Here is a 25,331-nt window from a genome sequence, read left to right on the forward strand (position 1 = left end):
TATATATATACAGACTAACATCTACCTAACAAGTTCCAACTCTAGCAAGAGGGGATAGAAAATGCAGTCTCCAGAACATTGGAAGGGATTTTGTATCATGGCGATTGATAGAATGCAAATAATACTTTCAGAGCAAAATATGGTTTGGTATAATTAGTCATTCATAGAGCAATTTTGTATCTTTAAGAGACAAGCAAATGAAAGAAAAACTCGGTTAACACCTTTCAGCTTGTTAAAAATCCATTTTGCCTTCTCTTCCACAGTACTTGAGATAGTCTGAAACGCAAGGAAAGTTTTAGAAAAACCAAAAATTAGTAACATTAACTCTCTAATATATATCCAAAATGAAACCAATCTCATATCAAAAATAAATTGTTCCTTTCATTTCATGGTATGATTTACAAGTTATAAAATTTGATACAATAAGGTGTTAAGTTTCCAGTTGTAAACTTACACCTTAACTGACAACCTCAGTTGATAAGCTTACTTTGACATTTATGAAATGACTTCTTATAACAAAATAAACTAATCCAAAGAGAATAGGAAAATAAAAAGGACACTGACAATCATCACCCAAGGACCTATACCAATGTAACTGTGTATGTAGTTGACATCAATATGCAAAGAAAGATGGACACTTGAATAATTTCATAGAGTAGTTGAGAATTTTTTTTGTCATTGAATGATATGATACTCTAGCTCTAGTACACTGTGGCCAAAGGGATTCATATCACTATATGCTCTAAGCATACAAAATGATTTTCACACACATTAATATCTTAAAATTCTAGTCATACAAGCAGTATAAACCTTAATCTCATAGGCCAATGCTGGACAAGCGTTTCCAAGACAACATATTCCTTTGCAACATCTGGCTTTTAAGGTATCTTTTCATTTTTGGCTGCTCAATTAAGTTGAATCATAATTATGGTGTAGTAGTTAACATCTATGTCATACAACCCCTATACATTCACTTTTTTGTGGTTGGGTTCATCATGCTGATTGTATTTACTATACAGAGCTTAACTCTTTTATATCCCATAAAATAGATCAATATTCCATTCTATATCCAAACAAAACACTAATGCTTTCTCACCCTTCATAGTTGTCATTTGGATTACTGAAACAAGTCCAAACTAGTCAAAATTGCAGCTGCAACTACTGAAGTAAAAGGAACCAAAATGGAGAATTGGAAAATCAAACAAATAGAAGCTTTTCAATAGAAATTCCTCTGTTGGCAGAATCACGATCGATGGTCATAGAGTAACAGTCGGCGGTCATGGAGAGAATTAGAATTTAGGGTTTGATATTCGAATTGAAATGGGATGTAAATGTCATTTTTGACATAATTTAGAAGACAAAATGATAAATTCCAGACACCCCCTAATAGTTGCAAAACTTACATATATCCCCTATCGAACTCGAGTAAGCTCACAAGTTGAATATTGGAAAGCTCGAACTTAGCTTGACTCGAGCCTAGCCCAAGCTCCGATCGCTTGACACCCCTAGTTAACAGGGTAATTGTTATGGGTGAGGGCAATGAGTTAAGAAAACCATTAGTTATTTACGGGATCGCATATTAAGATAAGAAGACTTATCTTCATCAACTTGAAGCACCCTTGTTTTCCTTAAGATTCAACGCTTCTTTCAGATTGGTGTGTCATTTTATCTCCATAACCAACGATTTCATTTTAACTTGGATAGTAATTTGGACATCTCTCTATCGTTTTTATTGTTTACCAAGCTGAGAGCTCAATAGTTTACAACCTCGAGCAAAAATAAATGAGGCTGTCTAGACACAGAAGAATCATTTTATATAAACTAGGAAACGCGATCTTCTAAAAATGCTCCTATTTCTCCATTTCATTCATAACTATTGCTTGCATTATGGAATATGGAACAACTTGATACACAGAGGGTTTTGAGGTGAACCAGGCTTTTGACAATGCTGGGGAGAAGGGATTTTTCCATTTAAAAAGCAATCACAAATACCTCTATACTTGAGATTTAGATGATAGTAATTCTCAAAGTAGTTATTTTGAAAACTACTAACTATCTATGCACGTTGCTTGATAACACTCTATTTCACGATGAAAAAGTTTTTCTTTTATATTAAGCATTTTTTATAATTAAACCATTCAATTCAATCACTTTCCTGTAATGTATTTTTCTTTTTTGGACTGCATATATAAGCACCCATTGGGAAAAAAAAAAAAAAAAAAGAAAAAAAACTCCAGTGAACTATATTGTGATTTTACTATTACACTACTAAAAGCAAAATACATAAAAACTTTTTTTTGGGTAAGTAAATACATAAAAACTAGCGACTCATACTGTATGAGAAATATGACTCAGGAATATAAATGCTGCCTTTCTCTTGATTCTGGATTTGGCTAGCATCAGTATGATTTCGACCATTCCAGTTCCATGGTGTTAAGAATGAAGAATCTTGTTTCAGGAAAGATGTGAGCCGTGAGTAATCGATAATGGGTTCATTGGAAAGATTTTGTTCTGGCCCTGATTGATATTCTTTTTGGGCCAAAGTTTCCTCTATTTCCACTTCTAGTTGTTGTCTTTCTTGCAGTTGTTCTGGCATTGATTGTCCCACTTCTATCCAACCTCGCTGCAAGTGTAACAATGGTTCCTGTCGTCCAAGAAAAGCCCTTGGTCGATCCATCAAAGTTTGCCACAGCAGCAAAATATCTTCTTGTTGCGCTTCAAGTTCAACATGAGTTTCCTGTAACTTTGATCTGTGTTGTAGCTTCTCTTGTTGGAGTTTGAGAATGCGAGGAGGTACAAATCTTTCTGTGTTTATGACGGAGGGGTGGTGTTCATGTTGGAGTTTGAGCATGCGAGGAGGTCGACATCTTCCCTTCTTAGCAGCGAAAAGATGAGGCTGTTCTTGGAGAAGTTTGAGAATGCGAGGTGGAGTATTTCTTCTGCCCATCCCTGCTTTCAATGTCTTCTCTATCTTGTGATTACTGTAATGTATGAATAAGTTACTTACTTGTTTATATAGGATTTTATTTGTGTTTATCCTAGTAGGAAAAGAACTAGGAAGGAAGAAGAGATTAATTAAAATTATGAAACTTGCATTTCCTTGTAAAAACAGGAAATTTTAGTTTAAGTTTAATTCCTACACGAACTTTTTACGCGTATTAATAATTTAATCTATCCCCAAACATTTTGATTCTCTTAGAATTATGAAAATTTTAGTTGTCTTATTGTGTCAGGGTCTTGCAAGGGCAGACGCGTGTCCCTAAACTATATAGTACTTAAAAAATATTTATAATTTTAAAACATAAATAAGGATAGATGAAAGGTTGGCACAATTGTTTAGAGATTATATGGGGTCAAGTATGGGATATTGCTATCCGCTAAGTCGTTGAATCAATTAATGAAGAAACGTCTCATAGTTTTTTAAGAATTCTTTTTGAGAAAATATTACAATGGCGATAAATAATAATCTCCAATTAATAATATAAATGAACAAAGCAAAAAATAAATGACAAACTCTTTTTATTTTAACTTGTTAGAAAGGTATAGATTAGGTGATCTAATGGTAAAAGGGTAAAGAAATATCTATTATGGTCTCCTAAATTCGAGTTTCCTTAATGGTAAGAGAGCAAAGGAAGATTTAATATGGTCTCTCAAATTTAAGTTCCCTTAATGGTAAAAGAGCAAGAGGAAGATCTAATATAGTCTCATGAGTTTGAGTCCCCACCCCTACTAAAAGGATGGTCATTGGAGTTCTTATCTAGCCGATAGTTCCAACGTCCCGGAAGAATTGTTGAGATGCATGCAAACCGGCTCAGACACCTCCTGTCATTGAAAAAAAAAGGGTATAAATGCTTGTTATTGGACGTGTATGACCAATAATATTTCTTTGTTAAATCCAGTATGGGCAATAATCTCAGTTTTCATGGGAATTAATTAATTTAAGTTGTAAATTTAGCTAGGAAGGAGATGCAGCAAATTAGCAAAATATAAATTCTACTGTTTAGTAAGATCAAGGTTCTGAATTCGGTATGCCATTAGTATGATTTTGACCCTTCCAATTCCATGGCGTTAAGAACGAAGAATCTTGTTCGAAGAAAGATGTGAGCCGTGAGTAATCGATAATGCATTCATTCGCAAGATTTTGTTCTAGCTTTGACTCATTTTCTTTTTCATCCAAAGTTTGCTCTATTTCCGCTTCTACTAGTTTCAGTTCTTGCAGTTGTGGCATTGATTGTCCCACTTCTATCCAACCTCCCTGCAAGTGTAACAGTGGTTCCTGTCGCCCAAGAAAAGCCCTAGGCTGTTCCATCAAAGTTTGCGGCAGCAACAATATATCTTCTTGTTTTTAGTAAGAGTTTCCTGTAACTTTGCTCTTTGTTGTAGCCTCTCTTGTTGGCGTTTAAGCATGCAAGGAGGTATAAATCTTTCAGTTTCCATCATTGCTCCGTATTGCTATTGTTGTTGGAGTTCGAAATTTGAATATGCGAGGAAGTACGAATCTTTCTGTGTTTGTTCATGTAGGAGTTTGAGCATGCGAGGAGGTAGACATCTTCCCTTCTTTGCAGCGAAAAGATGAGGCTGTTCTTGGAGAAGTTTGAGAATGCGAGGTGGAATATTTCATACACAAGTAAAGCCAACCCAGAAGAAATGAGATTCTAAATATTGATAGACAATAAATAAAATACATGCAACTGTCAAATAAGTGAAATGATTGTATCACTTCTTGACCTATCAAAAACTACAAAAGATTTGGGCCGTCTAATTCTTGGCATCAGGCAATGATATTGAATATTAACTCAAAATTCTTCTACTCTAACAGCATTCAGGGGCACTAAAAAAGCATCCTTAGCCTTTGATTTCTTCACTCCAGCCGTGAACCACACTTTATCAGACTTGTAGTTCTCAACTGCCACACTTGTAACCTTAACCCATACAAGGACCTTGGTCTTCATTCCTTCTATACCTGTGAGCTTTCCCCTTATTAAATTTGCTTTCACTCGTGTTGCATACCTTATAACTGATGAGTCTTTGAAGCTCACTTCACATGTAGACGGCAAGTACACTGTCAACTTGGCCTTTGTTTCATCAAATTCATAACAGATTATGTTCTGAGGAAAGAGGCCCGGCGGTAAGTTGTACTCTCGAAGCAGATCAGGCAAGCTTTTCATAGGTTTTCCTATGGTGAAAAACAAACACATAAGCATCTTACTATCACTATACAAGCCTTCTTATTTGAAAGAAAGGAAATTCTTTCTAAAAAGTTATCCCTCTAGTTTCTACAACCTCAGCATACTCAAGTATTACCTCACAAAAAGAGTAAAAACATAAAAAGACTGATCAATTACACACTACACTTTTTATTATATTTACAAAGTTAGAATTTAAGAAATAAATCTGAGTAGTTAAAATAGAATGGCTTATCAAAGGATACATGGATGAAATACTATTTCAAGTGAAGGAACACATAAATAAGAGGAATAAGTGCAAAATCTTCCACCCCTGAGGCAAACTATGGCACCTTAGAAGGAGCTCTTAGCGATAACATGAAAAGTAAATGAAGAGGCTGCTAATATATTTGAAGAGAAAGATACATTCACAAGTAACTTAGTTGATGGAGGATTGACATATTTATCTTATTTGTTACCTTCTTTTGCATAAAAAATAATAGCAATCATTCAGTTGTATTCTGGCATATGACAACTAGGGCATGGCTTCCACAAATGGTAGGCAGCAGACACATAATCTCCCTCTAGCCGCTCTGTGGTAATTTAGATATATGATACAGACTAACATCTATCTAACAAGTTCCAACTCTAGCAAGAGGGGATAGAAAATGGAGTCTCCAGAACATTGGAAGGGATTTTGTATTATGGCGATTCACAGCAAGTAGAATGCAAAAAATAACTTTCAGAGCAAAATATTGGTTTGGTATAATTAGTCATTCATAGAGCAAATTTTGTATCTTTAAGAGACAAGCAAATGAAAGAAAAACTCGGTTAAGCACCTTTCAGCTTGTTAAAAATCCATTTTGCCTTCTCTTCAACAGTACTTGAGATAGTCTGAAACAGCAAGGAAAGTTTTAGAAAAACCAAAAAATTAGTAACATTAACTCTATATATATATATATCCAAAATGAAGACCAATCTCATATCAAAAAATAAAATTGTTCCTTTTCATTTCATGGTATGATTTACAAGTTATAAAATTTGATACAATAAGGTGTTAAGTATTCCAGTTGTAAACTTACACCTTAACTGACAACCTCAGTTGATAAGCTTAGCTTTGACATTTATGAAATGACTTCTTATAACAAAATAAACTAATCCAAAGAGAAAAGGAACACTGACAAATCATCATCCCAAGGACCTATACCAATGTAACTGTGTATGTAGTTGACATCAATATGCAAAGAAAGATGGACACTCGAATAATTTCATAGAGTAAGTTGAGAATTTGTTTTGTCATTGAAATGATATGATACTCTAGCTCTAGTACAGTGTGGCCAAAGGGATTCATATCACTATAAGCTCTAAGCATACAAAATGATTTTCAGCACACATGAATATCTTAAAATTCTAGTCATACAAGCAGTATAAAACTTAATCTCATAAGGCCAATGCTGGACAAGCGTTTCCAAGACAACATCTTCCTTTGCAACATCTGGCTTTTGAGGTATCTTTTCATTTTTGGCTGCTCAATTAAGTTAAGAGTCATAATTATGATGTAGTAGTTAACATCTATGTCATACAACCCCTATTCATTCACTTTTTTGTGGTTGGGTTCATCATGTTGATTGTATTTACTATACAGAGCTTACTCTTTTATATCCCATAAAATAGATCAATATTCCATTCTATATCCAAACAAAACACTAATGCTTTCTCACCCTTCCTAGTTGTCAGCAACAACATTTCACTGTGTAGTCAGGGATGAGAGAAATGAAAGGAAAATTCTAAGAATTCACACCAAATGAAGCCCTTTAAATCAGTTTAATACAATTTTCAAAAGAAATCTCATTTTTCTAGAACCCAATGGATCAATTTTTTCTAACCTTCCTGCTTTCTTTCCCTTCCTTTCAATAGTCAAATTTCTGAAAGTTTAATGAATTTCCATATCAGCAGAAGTTTAACAACAAAAATGGAGACACAGAAAACAGACACAAATATCGCATTTAGAAAATATCGAAGTTCAGAACAGATGAAACCCTTTTGTTTTTGATAAAAGAAGCCCAAGCAGAATAATGTCATAAAACATTTGAAACTAACCAAAACAAGCCCAAAAAATTACCAAATGTAGCAGTTAAATCACAGTGTAACTTTCATTCCTTTTCCTAATCTCCTTTAAATAAAAATACCCATCTCCCAGTTCTTCGTCTTTCAACAAAAATCCACAGATCTCACACTCCATTAGTAATTTCACACAACTTCTGAAAGACTAGACAAAAACCAGGACAGGAAATTCAACAAAAGGTTAAAATCTAAACTCACATTGATGTCTTGAGAGATGTTGGAGAGCTCTTCCTTAGCTTTTTTAGAGATCCACAGGCTCCCAACCTTAAAACTGCTAACGGTTGTGAGTGCTTTTTCCATTTCCTTGTGTCTTCAGATCTCCCTCTTTAACACTCAAAAATAGTTTGAATGCTAAGTGAGTGAGTACAACAGCTACTACGGTTTCAGTTTACACTTAAAGCCGAATGATAAAGTTAACGACAGATTTTTTTTTTTTTTTTTTTTAAATTGAGTTAAGTTATTATTAGTAAGAAGTATTTGAATTTAAAAATATGTTTGATTCTTTATAATTGTTAATTTAGTTAAATATATTATATAATAAAATATTTAAAATTAATAAAAATATTTTTATCTATCTATTAAATGTTATCTTTAAAAATATGTGGATGGGTGGGAATGTTTTTTTTAATTCATAATTTTTTTTTTATTAGTTATGTTTAGTTAAATTAATCAATTTAAAAGATTTAAAAATAATTAAATTAAATTAAATTAAATTAGGGTGGGATAGAAATATTAAAACGAAGGCACCCAAATGTAGAGACAAACAACACAGCCAAACCGTGCAGGGAAAATAGCGGCGCTCACAGCTGTCGAGGTAATACTAAACAAAAATGTCAATTTTACCCTTATCATTTGGGACCTTTAGTCTAATAGTTTGAAATAACTTTAATAAAAATCGATTTAACATATGAGCTTTGTGTTGAGTTCACATTCACGTACCCTTTTTTTGGACCTTCCATCACTTTGTGAACCAAACTATATATGCTGATGCTGGAACAAAGTTAGCTGTTGAGATGGGTAAAGTCTTAAAGGAGAAGAATTTTTTTTTTGTTTTTTATTTTTCGGGGCAGATGCTTTATATGAACGCTTCTATTGACCTTTATCATGTGGTGGCGGTGGAAGATGCAATATTCTACATGGTGGGGCAAAGTGGTTGCATTTTCCAGCTCAAAAGTTTAGATGATCAACAAAATTTTATAGGCATGTTTGGCTTGTTATTTTTGCCCATATTTTCAATCATATTCTCTAAATAATGTTTGATTTATTATTACAGAAATGTTACTCTATTTTTTTAATTATTTTTAGACCCTATAAGGTTATTAATTTTATAAATACCCCCTGAAAAACAAGTTTAAACATTAACAAAAATACCCCCGTAACCCATACTTGCCAGATTCCGGTAACCACCGTCGGTGGTAACTGGAATCTGCCACAACGGTGAATTACCGATCAGAACTGACTGGTAATTCACCGATCTAGCATTTTCTAGTCAGGTCCACAGTGGCTGACGGCCAAAGAAATGGAATCTTGGCCATCGTTGACCGAAAACGACGGTCAAAGATGGCCGTTGTTTTGGTCTTTTCTGACCGTCACGGCCACAGCAGGCCGTAGATCTGACCTTTTCCGGCCAGATCCACCATGACGCGTTACGACACAGATCCGACCGATTTGTGTCGTAACGTGATTTTCCGGCCAGATTCCGGCGGTGTTGGCCGGAATCTGGCACTGCAGGTGGTGGGGGTATTTTTGTCATTTTATATATTGGAGTGTTTAAAAAATTAGTAAAGTTTGGGGCTTTTTTTATAAATTTTTAAATTTTACCTCGTAATACTCCCCTATTCAACTACCCAATATTATTTCCAAAATCCTATCCAAAATAATAAAATCAAACGCACCCTATATTACCAAGTCATTTGTCAATCTTTTTCTTTTCTCTCAATTATTTGTTTTATCTGCCAACCATTTTATTTATTTATTTTGGTCATCAGGGTGTTCAGACCAATTTACGTATACTTCAACTGATCTCTAAAGTTCATTGAATAGTCTACGTGTACTTAAACTAATTTTCGCCACAATGTTATTGTAGTAGGTGATCACAATGTTTGAATCTAACAACCGAAACTAACCTCCTTGATCGCCATGCCAAACCCATGAGTTTTTTATTTATTTTTTGCATTAACTATCAACACATTTTATTAGGGATGGGAATAAAAACAAGAACATAAAACTAGAAGCCTAATCTAGCTATCAATAGAAAAAGAGCTTGTTGGCAATAATATGTTTGGGAAGTAGCAGGTTTCCAAATGGAGATCAATCAACTAGAGGTGTATCTAATATAAGTGCAAGTATGAATATTAACAATAAAAAGAGACTATGGCATGTATTGACTCATAAATATACATATATTAAAGGTATTATTTTTAGTATAAATAGTTTCCGGACCAAAAAAAAAAAGTGCACATTTGAAGTTGTTTCTGCAATCTCAGTACGTATAAGGTTTTCACAGTAGCAATAGATTCTTGGCATATATCTCTATGAGCCACTACTTGTTCCTTTATTATTTCCCTCTTCTTCGGCTTCTTCCCCGGCTGATGAACTAATGTTCCAACCAAAACTGAACGTTCTGTGTCTCTTGGACAAAATGGAAGAGCTCATAGCCTCATGAATTCTACTCTCCTCCTGTAATTAAACACTGCAAAAATGGAAACGAAAGTGATTGTACAAGGTTAAAAGATAAAATCAGCTAGTGTCGGAATGTACCAAGTAGACCTATTAGTAAAGGTTCTGATTCTCTAGTGACATAAATTATAAATTCAATATTCAATTTATCAGAAAAAAAAAAATGAAGGGATTGACTCCATACTGACTATAGAAGAAAAGAAAGCTCATTCAATTGAACTTCTCTAGAGCTTTACTCTTAGCTTCATAGTCCAGACCAACTCCAGGTTATATCATGATTGAAAGAGGAGACATGGCATCCAGGGGAGTGGATACGCAACACTGAAAGCATGGCACTGCAGCTAGCCAAGATATATGAAACTGAGGGCATTGTATCGCGCAGGTCTACAATGTTAAAAAGAAGCTACAGCTTGTGGTAACAAGAAAATTCATGGAACCTAAATATGTAGAAAGCTTGTAAACCAACTTCATTAGTTCATTGTTCCAAATAGATAGCATGATGCTGAGGCCGAGGCTTTGTAGAAAGCTTGTAAACCAAGAATTGTGTGATTTGATTTCTTTAGCATCACTTGATGCTAAAGAGTCGAAGGATCGCCACCATGCCACCCTCATCATCAATAATGTCCCATTTCTTAGATATAGATCGAACTATTTCTGCAGTCAAAAGAACAATATCTAAGATGTCAACGCTTCATATATTTTTAAAAGTCTTCGAATGGAAATCAGGATGATCGGAAGTTCATCGGAATATTGATACATTGGCTCTAATGACACAACTTTTTGCATCAATGTAAGGGGAAAGGTGTACTGCAACTCCATTGCCGTGTCACAACAAGCTAAAAAGCATAAAAAAGGCCTATAATGACGTTAGTTATGGGTTGCAACAGGCTTAAAAGTATATCCAGGCCTACTACAACGCTAAGTTTGCGTCGAAATAGGCTAAAAAGTCTATCCCTACCACATTTTGATTTAGGAAAGACAACATCTCTCCTGACGTCGTATTGCGGGAGAAGTGGTTTATTCCAACACAAACGTTCGCATCTACATACTTCTATCTCTTCATCCTCGTATTCGTTTCTTGCAGATTTTTTTTTTTTTTTTGGTCTTCGCACTCTTAAAAATATTTTCTCTACATTTTTCGTTTCATGTACCAGAAGCTCTTGGAGTGGATTAAAACCATCACTCAAACATACTAGAGTGTTTGGTTGTGTATGCTACAAGTTCCTGACGATATTCCTCAACTGTATAATCTCAAGCATTTGGAAATGACAATTGAAGTATTAGATGGCAATTACCTTCTTCCTTGTGTGGCTTTCTTGAAAGCAGCTCCTTCATTATATAAATTTACGCTGAAGTTATCAGATGTACAACACTCCTTTGGACTGGTAAATGTCAAGGGTCATCCATATTTAATCCTCGAGGATTTATTAAGCATGGGGGTAGTGGAATTGGTTGGGTTTGTTGGGGTGAACAATAGATAATTATTGACGGTGCAAAATTGCTGGAAAAGATAATAATTAATCCTTGTAAACCACCTTATCAATTGTTAAAAATTGTCTAATTAGCGTGCTATAAGCTAGAGATCAAAACTGACCAAAACGGATGTGCTTTTCTTTTTCGACATGCAAGACAAAAGGATGGACACAACCGCTCAAAAAAGGAGCATGCAAACTCTATACAAAGAGAGAGGGGACACAGCATAAGTGCTCTAAGGGAGCGCACAAGCTCTAAACAAAGAGGCAGGGGCACAGGTGCCCTAAGGAGCACACAAGCTCTAGAAAAAAATCAAATAAAGCAAAATCAGTCTGGCTGGTGCCAGATGGCTACAAAACTTCCTTTATGGGAATTTGTCATACATAAATGAAGATGAACATGAGATGACTCTCAGCTGTTAAATGAATTAATTGTTAAGCTAAGTTTTTAGATCATTTGTATTCAACAATAGACATGTTTTTCTTTTTCGGAAATATAACTGGATAATTTCTTCCCCCAAGAAAGCTTTGGTATGATCTTAGGCTCTTGTCTGTTCAATATCAATATTGCAGCAATTTGATGAAATTTACAGTATCAAATTCAAGCATAAAATGTTCCATATATTTACAGTCCCCCTAATTGACTTTCTTTCATTACAACGGTGGTGTTGGTTGCATTGACATTATTTCAGAGCTCAGGAATCAGGATACTGTAAATTGATATCTATATATTATATATGTTGAACAATAACTACACGTATATAATATGAAGGTTAAGAAAACATCTTCAAAATATGAAACCCTATATATACAGATACATATACAAAGCTACGACTGCTCCTCATAGGAAGGGTGTATGCGTGTTTATAAGTTATTATGGCTGGAAAGAAGATGTAGCTTCTACAGATCAAAGCTATGGCTGTTGAAATGGAATATTGGATGATGGCTATCTCTGGTTAAACTGTGTGACCTGATTTCTTTTGCAACACTTGACTGAAGAGTCGGCGGACCACACACAATGACACCCACATCAACATTGCCCCATTTGTTAGATATGGATCCAAATATTTCTGCAGTAAAAAAGGACATCTCAGAGATCTCAATGCTTCATCATCCATTTGATATTTTCTCCTAAAGTATTTCCTATCCTGACATTTCTTTTTCCATATTTATATTAATTTGTTTATGTAATATATCATCATGGTTTTGTACCGAAAAAGAGAAAGGAAGTAAGAGAGAAAATACCTTTGAAGTCTGGTCTTGAACCATACCGAATAACAGTTGAACTGTTGGGATTCGCTGGTTCAATATCCTTGTGTGCCATAGTCTTGACATTCTGTGATCTGTCAACTCCTATCCCATCATCCTTATGTTCCACTCTTGCAGAATTTCTTCTTCCCCAGAGATGCCATAAACCGATCACGGAGCCTCCAAATATTAGAACACCAGCAACCATACAAGCTATAAAAAGAAGGCCTTTGTACCACCATGAATCTATGCTGAAGCGGTTTACGTAGAAGATATTCAACAAAGCCACCAAAATAATAAAGCCTACTGTAGATGAAATAACATATAGCCCAGACCATATATTATCTCCTGTACCAACCAAAACCGACATGGCACAACCATTGGAGACAGGATAAACAGAAGAGTTCATAGCCTTGTGCTGCATACCCTCTTCCTGCAGAAAAAAAAAAAATGAAATGCCAGAACTCAATTAATTGATTCTAACAAAAAAGTATCAAGGAAAAATTATATAGGAAAAATAATAGAAGAAACTTAACCTACCAAGGGAGGTTCTGATTCTCGAGTGACATATATGCAAGACTCAATATTTAATTTGTCAAAGTAAAATGGACATATTGACTCCATGTCCAAATTTGAAAGAAGAGGAAGCTCATTTGATTTCTTCACTGCCCAAACAATCAAAATGTTTCTTGGTAGACAAGGTTTCCCTTCCCTAAGACGGTGGAGAATATCACTTATGATAGCCAAGAATGGCGAAATTCCAATGCCACCAGCTACCAAGATTAGGTTCTCATACCTAAGAGAACATAAAGGCAAAGTCAAATCATCAGCTTATAAAGGATAAAACTTGCAATCAATCTGAATCTCCAGTAAATACAATTGTAATGTGTAATAACATTACAATTGATGATCAGCTATTATGCACAGACATTTGATCAAGATTTACTCTACATACATTAAGTGGTATGGCAATTCATGTCCGTATGGCCCCTCCACAGAAGCTGTTATCTTGGTATTAGGTAGCTCTTCTTCGGATTCAGCCTCCGATATGCTCAAAATATTTCCCCTTAACTTTTTTGTCCATTCTCCAAGAACCTTTATGAGAACAGACACATGATATTTACCATCTAGAGGACTAGAGGAGACACTGAAAGGATGCCACTGCAGCCAAGATAATTCCCGAATTTGAAGGAAAATGAAACTGAGGGCATTGTACCGCATGTCTGCATAGTTAAAGATGAACCAATTAATGATATGGTAGCTAAAATTTTTCAAGAAAATAATAACTTCATGCAGCATTATAGTTACTTGCAGGTTTTGAAAGAACCAATTCCACAGTCCCACAGGGAAGGCATGAGGCTGAAAGTACATCTACCGTCCTTCTTGATTGGCAGAACCGCAGAAAGCGATCAAGTATGAAAAGAAATATTCCTCCAGCAGCTATACTAAAAATAAAATCACCAACATGCAGTGCCAAGAAGACAACAAAGACTACATATAACTGATGGGTGTAGAAGAACAACTCGAAATATTGCTTTCTCACAGGATTAAGTGATGTCACCCACATCATCAGGCCAGCTAAAAGGCTGATAACTCCTGGAAGAATAGCAATACCAACATTTGCCCACTCCAGTAACTGCATGAAAAAAAATTAAAATATGCAATAAGGGAGTACTTCAGTCTTTTCAGTGAAGCACAAACATGTTTATGAATATGTATGCATTATATTTCGTCTACAAACATACATCTATTTTTAAGCACATATATTCATACGAGCAAGAGAATTAAGTGTGTAAGGACTCACTTCCTTTAGGAGGCGACCTTGAATAGCCCATGCTATCACATAAAATAGCCCATGAAGAGTGAAAAGCAGCATGGTAAGATGCCCCAGCCACACATGATATTTTGTAGCATGCTCAAAAGGGATGTCCACTAGGCGGAGAAGAACAGAACCTCTTGCAACCGGAAGAAACAAAAATGCCAAGCAAAGTAATCCAATCATACCAAAGCGAAGTCCAGACAATTCCAACATGAAAAGACTGAAAGTTCAAGGACACCAGGAAGTCAGCAAATATTATTGATCCTCATAAGTGAAAGAACAAGAAAGCTTATGAATTGCTAACACTAACCTCTTGAAGAATCGAAAAGGTAACATGCTACATGTTTAATGATAACAACCTACTGAAATTGTAGTGCTAGACCAGCAGAAGATTAACAAATAAATAAAAGAAAATTATGAGAACAAGAAATATTGAACAGTATCTCAAAACATATTCAAGTAGAGCTGCGGAGCAGAACATGTGTACGAACAGAGAATATCCATTACAGAGAAAAAAAATTCAGACATGTGAATGCGTAAGAATCTACGGTAGGACCAGTACAATGATAAGGCCAATGGATGTGAGAATCAAATTACTGGTTGAACTTGAAAAATATTGAACTACAAACTTTAACAGGGCTGAAGCTTCAAGCTTTCAAATTCCAATCAGACCAAATTTTGAACTGGACTTGTATAGAAATTAACTAAACCAAGTTCCAATTATTATATTTTATTTCTTCTAACATTTTTCATTATTTAAATTTGCAAACAATCAATTCAGATTGAATCCAGGTCATGCTTTAGCCAGTAAGAACAAAGTTAAAGTAGTCCTCATATGCAGTTTCGATTAAAAACAAAAGTAGGAGTCTTAAACAAGCAGTAGAAAAGAATTGATGGAGAACCATTCTAAAATGAGTGTAACCAGAATTAGTGGCTGACAGTATTTAGAGTAAAAAGAAAAAAAAAAAGATAAAGGAAAAGCGAAAAGCGAAAAGGAGAGCATTCATGAATTGGCAAAACCTATCGACTTCAACAAACTAAAGTTACAATAACCAATTGATTTCTAATAAAAGTAAAGTTTAACAACTAAAATCAATAAATGGGGCAATAGAATTGATCTATGAAAGATAAGATATGGTACCTTTTCTCTTTAGAAGGAATCTGGAACTTGGATAGGAGACTGATATTAGTCATGGTGTAAGCATAAACAGCCCAAATTACGAACACAACAAACAGGACAATCCCAACAAACTCAGCTGCAGATACAACTCCAAATGGTCCATCCACAAGCATAGGAAATGTCCACAACCGAAATCGCGGGTATTTTGAAGTCTTCTTCCTAAACATAAGTTCTATGTTACAAAATAACACATACAACAGACAAATATTCACTATCACAGAATCGCATACCTTGGGAGATCCTCTTCCCCAGAGATAATAAGATGCACAATGGAAAGAAAAGCAATAACAAGGACTGGTCCACTGAATGCCAAAAATATACTTCCTGCAATATTACAAAGTATCAAACTTGAGACGACTAACAAGACAACAGTAACAAAGATGAATTATAGAGAGCCAAAAGTTTGAATTTTCCAACCTGTAACACCGAAAACAGTTCCAGTGGTGGCTTGAATCCATTTCTCAAACAGTTGGGTACCAAATTCTGATGGGTACACAAAAATGAGAGCAATCCAAGCAACAAAAAGCACCCACATTAAAAACTTGAGAACCCATTTGACTGATGATACAAACAGAGACGTCTTCTTCACATAAACAGCCTCAAGACCTTCATTTTGAAGAAGAGGTTCATCCATGGCAACAAAATCACTTCTTTTTTCTTTTTCAGAGTTTCTCTGGTGTGCAGTGAGCTGATGAGTGAACCCAGAAGGCCAAAGCTACATAAATACAAGTAAAGATGGGAAAAATTCCAAACTTTGTGGAACCCCAGTCCCATAAAAACCAAGTATATTAAGGATTTGTCGTTTTATACATGAAAAGAATTTGGAATTAAGGATAACTAAAACAAAGCCACACAAAAAAAGGGGGAGCAGTGTCCACTGATTGCTTAAAAAATCTGATGAGAAATGAATTCCCACCAGAATTAACAGATTACAAGTGTGGATAAATGAAACTTGGAATGAGTGGTGGCTTTCATTCCAAGTAATATGAAGAATTAAAAAAAAAAAAAAAAACATAAAACATAAGGTGGTTGTGACTTGTCAATTGTCAAATGTAAATTATTGAGGAAGGCAAGGTCCACTAATTCTGTACCTTAACCATAAATACATCTCATATCACTAGTCATTTCCCAATCAATAGCAATTGGGAGGAAGCCCCTTACAAAACTTAAATCATGCCAAGAAACTATTAAAAATCATAATGTAATGCCTTCAACTTTAACTTCTTTTTAAAGCAAGAATTTTGCTCGAGGAGATTATTATAATACAAACTGACAATTTTATTTCCTTCAGTAACTTTAATCATGGTCTACACATTTCAAAGTTGAAAAAGAGCCCCTATTGTGTATGAACACAATTCTCTTAATTTCGCATTTCAAGTTGAGAAGCAGGCTTCTGCAATTAATCATTATATTAACATTATTTTAAGTCCTTTATTTTTAACCCCTGTTTGTAGCCTACTGGAACTAGTTATTAAATGTTACTTTAGTACAAACTCAACATCTCGTAATTATTGAGAAGAAACCACAAATCAAGCACAGTTAAACTGTTGAAGATTTTTTAGGTTTGATTATTTCTCAGTAATTATCTATCATTAAGTTGCTGATTGTAACTGCTTATTCTCTCTTTATGTTAGGCTATCAAAATCAAGTCAATTGTTATTCTAAACAGTCTTTGACACTTTGAATGAGAATCAAAGTATGCTACTCAATACAAAGCTTTTGATTCTCCCTGTTTTAACACCATTGAATTGATGAAAAAGATAAATCTCGCACAGATAATATAAAATATGTGAAGTAACAAAATCACAACTCTATATATATTATATTGATTCTTTGGTCAAACAAACCTAATAAATTGTTACATTATTCGAACTATCAATTCTTATCATAAGATTGATCCAATGGATGAGAGTCATTTATGGTCAAATCTGTTTTACTAATAAAAGTATTAAGAGAGTCCAATAATACAGTGAATGCAACGATTTCTCTCTTCTAATTTGATTACATGTTTTTTCAATCATGAAGTTGAGAATGCAGAAAACACGTTTACTAAATACCCATGTGGTTTTTAATTTAGCTCATATTTAGGGGAAGCTGGCTTAATAATTTGATTTCACTTTTAAGAAAATCCCCACGTTGCTTAATTGGTTATCATTAAAATAAACACAAAAGATTTTTGGATAGAGCTTGCACTTCAACATTAAGATTTTTGGTTCACCATGAACTTGAAGAAACTAGAGCAAAGATTTGTATTTGTAGATTTACTGTTCGTCAAATTGTAAAATTTATTAAGAGTTAACGATTTGTTCCTAACCCAAAAAATGGCCCATTGACAAATATATACCCGCCCATTTTTAAAATACCTTTTCACTACCCAAATATTATGTTTTCCTATGAGTTGGGTAGGAAATATAGCGATTTACGAAAAAAAAAAAAAAAAACCCTCTTTTTTTTTCTCTTCTTAACCTCTTCCATTGCTGGCAATTGCCATCGGTGTTGGGGAGTGCCGGTGACCAGAAAATAAACAAACAAATTACAAATACTACAAATAAACATTCTTTAATTGTCTTTGAACCCAACAAACACAAAAACCGAACGAATCAGACCTAATCAATCGATCAAAACTTGAAAACCTTGGGGTGGGGAAGTTTCAATTGCAGACAATTATTGAGCAAACGGAATCAAGAATTTTAGGGCTTTTGAAGAGGAAGATCCAGGGAGTCGATTGGTGCTGGCAAGGATGATTTCTGACACCGAATACGGCCGGAAGTCGGCTTGGAAGTTGAAAGGTAGCGCGATGCACGACCGGTGATCGACAAACAAGGGACGATGATAGTGGTAAGGGTTTTGTAGAGTGGATCGTGGGGAGTGTGATGTTGGTGTCTAGGGGAATTTCTAGCTAAAAATCGATCGAAAATCCGGCTTGAAGAGTCGGCGGTGAGAATGGAGGTGGTGGTGGGAAATGGTGAGTGATGATGGCAAATGAAGGTTTGGGCTTTGTACAGGAGGTGATGAGGATTTTGTGAGTGGTCTCAGAAGTAATTTGAACACTAGGATCGAACCAAAAAGGGCAAAAATCGTGAATGTGACGCTGCTAATGTGCGTCATCCCTTTTCTTTTCTTCTTCTCCAACGACTAAATGTTTGTTGACCATTCTACCCTCAATAATAATGAACTTTTGACCATTTTACCTTTTCTCATAATGAAAATTACTAACAAAATTGTGCTGGACGGATATGAATTTGTTAATGCTCATTTTTTTGGGTGGGAACATGTCGTTAACTCTGTTTATTAATGATAAGACTGAATAAACATAATAGAAAAGGCAATAAATTTTTTCTACGAATGTCATTTTCTGAAAATCTTGATGACAAAATGGTGGGATCTGCTGATGGCCACATATTTGTATTGATGCATAAAGAAACCGATTGAGTTCACTCATTTAATTATATCATTCACAGAAGGATGCTATTCTCTGAAGGAATTAATCGACTGGTTTTTGCACTTAGTTTTTATGTTAGAATCACCTTTTTCATGATTAAAATTAATTAGAATTTGAAAGGTTTAGGCTTTGTATATAGCAGAGATTTAATATCAACTTATATGATAAACAACTTGTTTTAATATGCAGAAACTACAAAATATTATCTAATATCTCTGTTTCTGTGAACCAGGAATATGTATGAAGCATAACCAACAGTCAAATGGAAGATTGGATTGCAGATATATGATAAACAACTGGTGGTTCTAACTGCAGCTGCGTTTGCATCCTAAGTTTTTTCAATCAAATCAGAAGCAGTTGATACAATATAATATGAACTGGTGCTGATCATGATCATGATTAACCATTAGTTTGTTTGTTAATTTACAAACTGAAACTATGGCTGTGGAAATGAAAAATTGGACGATAATGTTTTGTTCTCATCAGATTCAATGACCTACATTCCTTAGCAACGCTTGATTCAAGAGCTGGAGGACCACATACTATAACTCCCACATCAACATGGCCCCATCGCTCACTTATGGATTCAAATATTTCTGCCACCATAATCACAAACATGTCAGTTTCAGCGTTATTAACATAAAGATCCATGTAAAATTGTCTTTTAATTACTTGGCATCATCTAATATATTCCGGAATTTAAAAAAATCAAAACATCTGCATGAGAGTAGCGAATTAATGTATGTTTATCCTATTCATTATGAAAAACTATAGAACATACGTATTGTCTTGTGATACTACATCAGTAATACAATCGCCGTATCATACTGTTAGGATCCCACATCGGGATCTCACACCCACCAAGTGTAGTACTTAAGCCTAGAGGCTATCCCACCTATCAAGCCGGTCTTTTAGATTGAGCTCTCTCTTGGGGTTGAGTACTAATATTGGTGCTTTCGTTGAGAGCTGAGCTGCGGAAATGGCTATCTATAGGCTAGATTAAGGTGCAGCGTTCTCTTCTTGGAAGGAGGTATTGCATCGAATAACTGATAGGTGAGTAAAGCCGCTCAAAGGGGTAAAAGGCTACCGTCAAGTCAGTTTCAATAAAGTGAAAGTCGTCGTGGATGTCGACTTTTGAAGGAGGGTGCAATGTTAGGATCCCACATCGAGATCTTACATCCACCAAGTGTAATACTTAAGCCTAGAGGTTGTCCCACCTATCAAGCCAGTCTTTTGGATTGGGCTCTCCCTTTGGCTTAAGTACTAACACATACCATAGATTTTCTCAAAATAACTTAAAGAGTAATAAATGATAGATGCAGGAAATGTACCTTGGAGATCTGGTCTTGAACCATACCGAATTGTTGTTGAAGTATATAGATCTTGACTTAAACAATCCTTATCTGCTGTGGGATGTTCTATTTCATTATGTTCTATTATATGATGATCCTCACCATTCATTTTCCTTTCTGAGAGATGCCATATCCCAACGACAAGTCCTCCAAAGATTAAAACACTGACAACCATACATATTACAAAGAGAAGGCCATGGTACCAACCCAAACTTAAGTCTTTAGGGTTTATGTAAAACACATTCAACAAATACACCACGGCAATGAAGCCAAGTGTAGTTGAGATTAGATATATCCCAAACCATATATTATTATTTCCTGTACCAACCAGAACAGACATGGTTTTTCCTTTGTAGACAGGGCTAACAAAAGAGTTTGTGGCTTTGAATTCAACTAGTCTACCCTCCTCTTCATCCTGCAGTTAACAGCAAAAAAAATTAACCAATGTTATAAGTCCACCATTATTGTTACGAGTCCATCGTTGTAATTTTATAAAATTCAACGATAAACTTATAAAAAGACACTGATATCATAATTGTATTGTAAATGGACTGATAATGAAAGTAGTGGACCTACCAATGGAGGTTGAGATTGCTGGGTGACATATATTAGGATATCAAGATTTACTTCAATATTGGAGAAGTTCCTGTTGATCAGGGAAAGAAGAGATAGGTGGTTTGATGTTTTCACTGCCCAGACAATTAATATATTTTTCACTAGACAAGGTTTCCCTTGCCTTTTTCGATGAAAAATATCACTCAATACAGCCAGAAATGGTGAAATCCCAATGCCACCTGCTACTAACACAAGCTTTTCATACCTAAAACAACAAAATCAATTACCAAGTCAGTCCAAATTAATATTTCAATATAATTAAGTTGGTCTAATTACAGATAATTAATGACTTACATTAAGTGGTGTGGTAATTCATGTCCATAAGGCCCCTCAACAGAAGCTGTTATCATCCTAAAAGGAGATTGGAGATTTATTCCGTCTTGATATAATTCAATTACCGCAGAAACATTTGAGATATTTTCTTCTATATTTTGTGTCCACTCACCAAAAGTCTTTATCAAAATAGAAAACTGATGTTCACCAGTACCACTGACAGATGAAACACTGAAAGGATGCCATTGCAGCAATGATGCTTCTCGAACTTGAAGGAATATAAAACTAAGGGCGTCGCAGTGAAGACCTGCAGAAAAAAAATTAACCTAGTTAATTCACTTATATTATATATAATATATAGTTGGTCTCTTATGCAAAGTATCATATTTTTTCAAAATAAAAACCTCATTAATTAGTGTTGAATAATTATTTACCAATTTTTCATCAAAGATAATAAAATTTTATCATTAGCATTAACTGTCAACCACAAAGATAAAAAAGTCATTGTCAAGATTTAAAAAATGGATGGACATCCAAATCAGAAAATGACACTGCACATGCATATGTATACAGATAATACAAAAGCCCTGGAAGTAATTACTTTGAGGTTTAGAAAGGACCAGTTCTACAATTCCACCGGGAAAGCATGTGGCTGAAACTATATCAACAGTCTTTCGAGATTGGCAAAATCTCAGAAATCGATCAAGCATATAGAGGAATATAGTTCCAGCAACTATGCTGAAAAAGATTACACCAACATGCAAAGCCAAGAAGATGACAAATATTATGTAGAGTTGGTGTGTGTAAAAAAAGACTTCGAAGTATTTTGTCCTCACGAATGGAAGTGAAGTGATCCACATCAACAAACCAGCTGTGAGGCCAATAACACCTGCAAGATTGGCTGTATCACTTTCCTGCCACTCTAACATCTGCAAATTGTACATAAAAGTTAGCTTTAAATACACATCTCACTCGTGATTATATTAATTGAAGTTAGATATAATTTGTCAAACCGTATATAGTTGATGTGATAGGCTTGTCTCACATAATTATACAATGAATAGACACTTGTGAACTAATTATGGGGTAACATACATATTATATATAATATTGATGTAACAAATAATTACGACGTAAAAGTTTTTAAATCAATAACAAAAGATCCTTATAAGATTTAAAATAGGAATATAGAATATGTTATTCATCTATTTCAATCCAACGGTTAATTGATAAAACTTGAAATATCTTAATGAATGTTAATAATTTGTTATGTGTATATATACATTACCCTTAATTATTTTTCAAGCAAACAATAAATATTAATTCTGAAAGAGAATAAATTGAAGGATGACTCACTTTTTTAAGGAGATCTCCTTGTAGTGACCATTCAATTACATAACAGAGTCCATGGAGAGTGAAGAAGAGCATAGTGAGATGTCCCAGCCATACATGATATCTTGCAGCATGTCCAAAAGGTATATCAATGAGACGAAGAAGAATCGACCCTCTCGCTATTGGAATAAACAGAAATGCCAACAAGATTATCCCAATCTGCGCCAAAGAAAATCCCCAGATATCCAAAATGTAACAACTGGCCACGTCCCAATCACAGCAAACAAGTTAGTCATGCAGTCATAAATAAAGGAATTAAATTATATTTACTGGGATAACGTTACTCTCCATCCAAACCATTAGTTTATGATATTCAATCAATCTTTGGATTATGATCCAAAGGTTCAGGTTACGTACATTTTTTGTGTGGTTGTTGTGAATGGGGACTCATCTTTAACGGAGCTAAGATTCTGAATGGCATAAATATATATACACCAAACAAGGTATACAGCAAAGAGGAGAATTCCAATAAACTCAGCCGCAGAAACAACACCAAGAGGTCCATCCACAAGAAGAGGAAATGTGCATAACCGGTAACTTGGAGCCTTCTTCCTGCAAACAAAAATTAATTGTATATTCATAAAATTATATACAATTATTCAATCTCTCCTACAAACATTCTCATTTTTTCAATATCCGTACCTCAACTCTTACTTGTGAGAGTTAAGCTCATTCATACATGGGGTAACTTTGACAAGTAAGATTTTTGTTTTTTAACGAGAGAAACAACAAAATCTTACGTGTGATCATAAGTTAACTCTTGTTAGCAAGAATTCAGGTCCAGACTTTAAGTCTATACTTGAGAATTTTTGTATATATAATTAAGAAGTACCCATTTACAGAACATACTCTTGGACTTTCTGATCCTTCCCAGAAATGATAAGATATGGTATCGAGAAAAATGCAATAAGAAGAATGGGGCCGCTGAATAATAAGAACACAGGTCCTACAAAATAAGTTTAAGATATTAATAAGAAAACAAATATAATTAAAATTAAGAATATAATTGAATAGAAGAATAACTATTACCTTCAAGCCCAAGAAAAGTTCCGGAGGAGAAAGAGGTGGCACTCAAAATAAATTCATACGTCAAGTTGAGTGGGAACAGAAAGGCAAGAACGACCCAAGTAATGAAAATAAGCCACGTTACTATCGTGAGAATCCATTTGAGTGAAGATAAAAAGAAACACTTCTTCTCGAGATTAACACTTGGAAGAACAAGAAGAAGTTGTTCTTGAGCTGAATGTTCATCCATGGAAAACCTCTAGCTAGCTTCTATAATATGCATTCATCATGACCATTACAAAGAATATTTATACTGCAAAATTTAATGCATGCATGGTGAAATTTTTTTTACTTTATTGAAGAAGAAACCTGTCCACAACTTGATGTGACTGCAACCTAACTTTCATGAGATCGATAGTTTAACTTACTAGTCCAATCATGGTGGAATATCAAATTTAATTTCTATACGTATGGCTTGTATGTGTAATGAGACTTCATATATAGAGTAAACAAGATGTTCCCACCCAAAGTTTAGCGAAACCCCTTGGTACCCTTGATTTCGTAAATTTCACATTCCCACCCTTAAATGGACGTCGTTAGTGATGGATGGGTTCAGACACAGGGGCAAAGGGCTCTTTTACCAAACTGCCCTTACACCTCCTTCTTCATCATCTCCCCTGCCACCATCACACGAACCCCTGTACTCTTCTCAACAAAACACACCCCACCACCGGCCGTCCCCACTCACCATTTGCTGTCCACGATCTACTCCAGGGGCCGCACGACAGTCGTACTTTGCGACGTTTCCCTCTACAAATCGTCAGTTTTTTCCCTCCGCACGACAGGGGCAGTCGTGCGTAGATGTGGTTGGGTGGGTGAGGTTTTTTGTCGGATAAGTGGGGGGCGGCTTGGGAAGGCAGCTGGGTCAAGGTGGTGGATATGGTTGACAAACAACACACAATCAAACTCTCACAAACTTCCACAATCAACACACTTCCACAAACTACACACAAACAATCAACAAACTCCAACAAATCAACAAGCAATCAAACTCCCACAAGCACTCCCGTAACACAAAACTCCAACCAATGGCGGCAGGGACTCGCGCGATTGAACGTGCAATCGACCACGGCAAGGCGAAGGGTAGTGGAGATGGATTTGTGATTCGTGCATCCATCCCTCCCGTTTCAAGACCAGACACCGCCTGGCCAGCAATCTCGGTTGGGATCTCCTGGCCAGCGGTGGTAGAGGGTGTTGACGATGCAGCTGGAACTCAGCTCCACCATTTGTCGCCGGCCAAAGAGAGGAAAGATAAGAAGAGAAGGAAAGGGAAGGGAAGAGAAGAAAGAAGGGAAGAATATGGTAGGCCTTGGTGAAGAAAGACTGTAGAGAGAGGGAGAAAACGAGTGGAACAAAGAGAGAGCTCCACAGTGAAGGAAAGGACCATTTTAGCCTTTAACGGTTTAAAAAATGAAACGGGAAATGAAACAAGGGGTACCAATCTGGATTTCGCTAAACCTTGGGTGGGACATGTCGACTACTCTTATATATATTTGTTCCATTTA

At 35.3% G+C, this 25,331-nt stretch overlaps 3 protein-coding genes across 3 annotated transcripts; all 3 read right to left on the reverse strand.

Annotated features, from left to right (window-relative positions):
* Nucleotides 1–4,641: 4,641 nt before the first annotated feature.
* Nucleotides 4,642–7,712, reverse strand: LOC116121376 (uncharacterized protein At5g01610-like). The gene is made up of 3 exons (XM_031407332.1): nucleotides 7,488–7,712; nucleotides 6,005–6,059; nucleotides 4,642–5,176 (listed from the first exon to the last, which is right to left on the reverse strand). Exons 1-3 carry the CDS (start codon nucleotides 7,587–7,589, stop codon nucleotides 4,797–4,799), a joined length of 537 nt encoding a protein of 178 aa, XP_031263192.1. The 5' UTR covers nucleotides 7,590–7,712; the 3' UTR covers nucleotides 4,642–4,796.
* A 4,330-nt stretch (nucleotides 7,713–12,042) lies between these two features.
* LOC116121373 (ferric reduction oxidase 7, chloroplastic-like) lies at nucleotides 12,043–16,596 on the reverse strand. Its single transcript, XM_031407329.1, has 9 exons — nucleotides 16,105–16,596; nucleotides 15,918–16,011; nucleotides 15,649–15,846; nucleotides 14,493–14,727; nucleotides 13,997–14,324; nucleotides 13,644–13,911; nucleotides 13,229–13,484; nucleotides 12,686–13,121; nucleotides 12,043–12,510 (listed from the first exon to the last, which is right to left on the reverse strand). The coding sequence occupies exons 1-9, from the start codon at nucleotides 16,319–16,321 to the stop codon at nucleotides 12,341–12,343; spliced, it is 2,202 nt and encodes a 733-aa protein (XP_031263189.1). The 5' UTR covers nucleotides 16,322–16,596; the 3' UTR covers nucleotides 12,043–12,340.
* A 2,762-nt stretch (nucleotides 16,597–19,358) lies between these two features.
* On the reverse strand, nucleotides 19,359–24,972 carry LOC116121381 (ferric reduction oxidase 7, chloroplastic-like). Its single transcript, XM_031407338.1, has 9 exons — nucleotides 23,791–24,972; nucleotides 23,611–23,707; nucleotides 23,119–23,313; nucleotides 22,726–22,960; nucleotides 21,971–22,298; nucleotides 21,391–21,676; nucleotides 21,058–21,301; nucleotides 20,461–20,896; nucleotides 19,359–19,725 (listed from the first exon to the last, which is right to left on the reverse strand). The coding sequence occupies exons 1-9, from the start codon at nucleotides 24,014–24,016 to the stop codon at nucleotides 19,553–19,555; spliced, it is 2,220 nt and encodes a 739-aa protein (XP_031263198.1). The 5' UTR covers nucleotides 24,017–24,972; the 3' UTR covers nucleotides 19,359–19,552.
* Between the last annotated feature and the right edge of the window lie 359 nt (nucleotides 24,973–25,331).

This window comes from Pistacia vera, unplaced genomic scaffold (genome assembly GCF_008641045.1).
Source record: "Pistacia vera cultivar Batoury unplaced genomic scaffold, PisVer_v2 Contig976, whole genome shotgun sequence".
In the NCBI taxonomy this organism is placed as follows: Eukaryota; Viridiplantae; Streptophyta; class Magnoliopsida; order Sapindales; family Anacardiaceae; genus Pistacia; species Pistacia vera.

Excerpts from the sequence above, each read along its gene's own strand:
- LOC116121376 (XM_031407332.1), bottom strand. The coding sequence starts at position 7,589 with ATGGAAAAAGCACTCACAACCGTTAGCAGTTTTAAGGTTGGGAGCCTG. Across the intron at positions 6,060-7,487 it reads ACATCTCTCAAGACATCAAT|ACTATCTCAAGTACTGTTGA; the intron begins GTGAGTTTAGAT and ends TTGCTGTTTCAG. Across the intron at positions 5,177-6,004 it reads GATTTTTAACAAGCTGAAAG|GAAAACCTATGAAAAGCTTG; the intron begins GTGCTTAACCGA and ends TTTTCACCATAG.
- LOC116121381 (XM_031407338.1), bottom strand. The coding sequence starts at position 24,016 with ATGGATGAACATTCAGCTCAAGAACAACTTCTTCTTGTTCTTCCAAGT. Across the intron at positions 21,677-21,970 it reads GGTCCTTTCTAAACCTCAAA|GTCTTCACTGCGACGCCCTT; the intron begins GTAATTACTTCC and ends TTTTTTCTGCAG. Across the intron at positions 20,897-21,057 it reads AGCAATCTCAACCTCCATTG|GATGAAGAGGAGGGTAGACT; the intron begins GTAGGTCCACTA and ends TGTTAACTGCAG.
- LOC116121373 (XM_031407329.1), bottom strand. The coding sequence starts at position 16,321 with ATGGATGAACCTCTTCTTCAAAATGAAGGTCTTGAGGCTGTTTATGTG. Across the intron at positions 15,847-15,917 it reads GGGGAAGAGGATCTCCCAAG|GAAGAAGACTTCAAAATACC; the intron begins GTATGCGATTCT and ends ACTTATGTTTAG. Across the intron at positions 12,511-12,685 it reads TTCAAGACCAGACTTCAAAG|AAATATTTGGATCCATATCT; the intron begins GTATTTTCTCTC and ends TTTTTACTGCAG.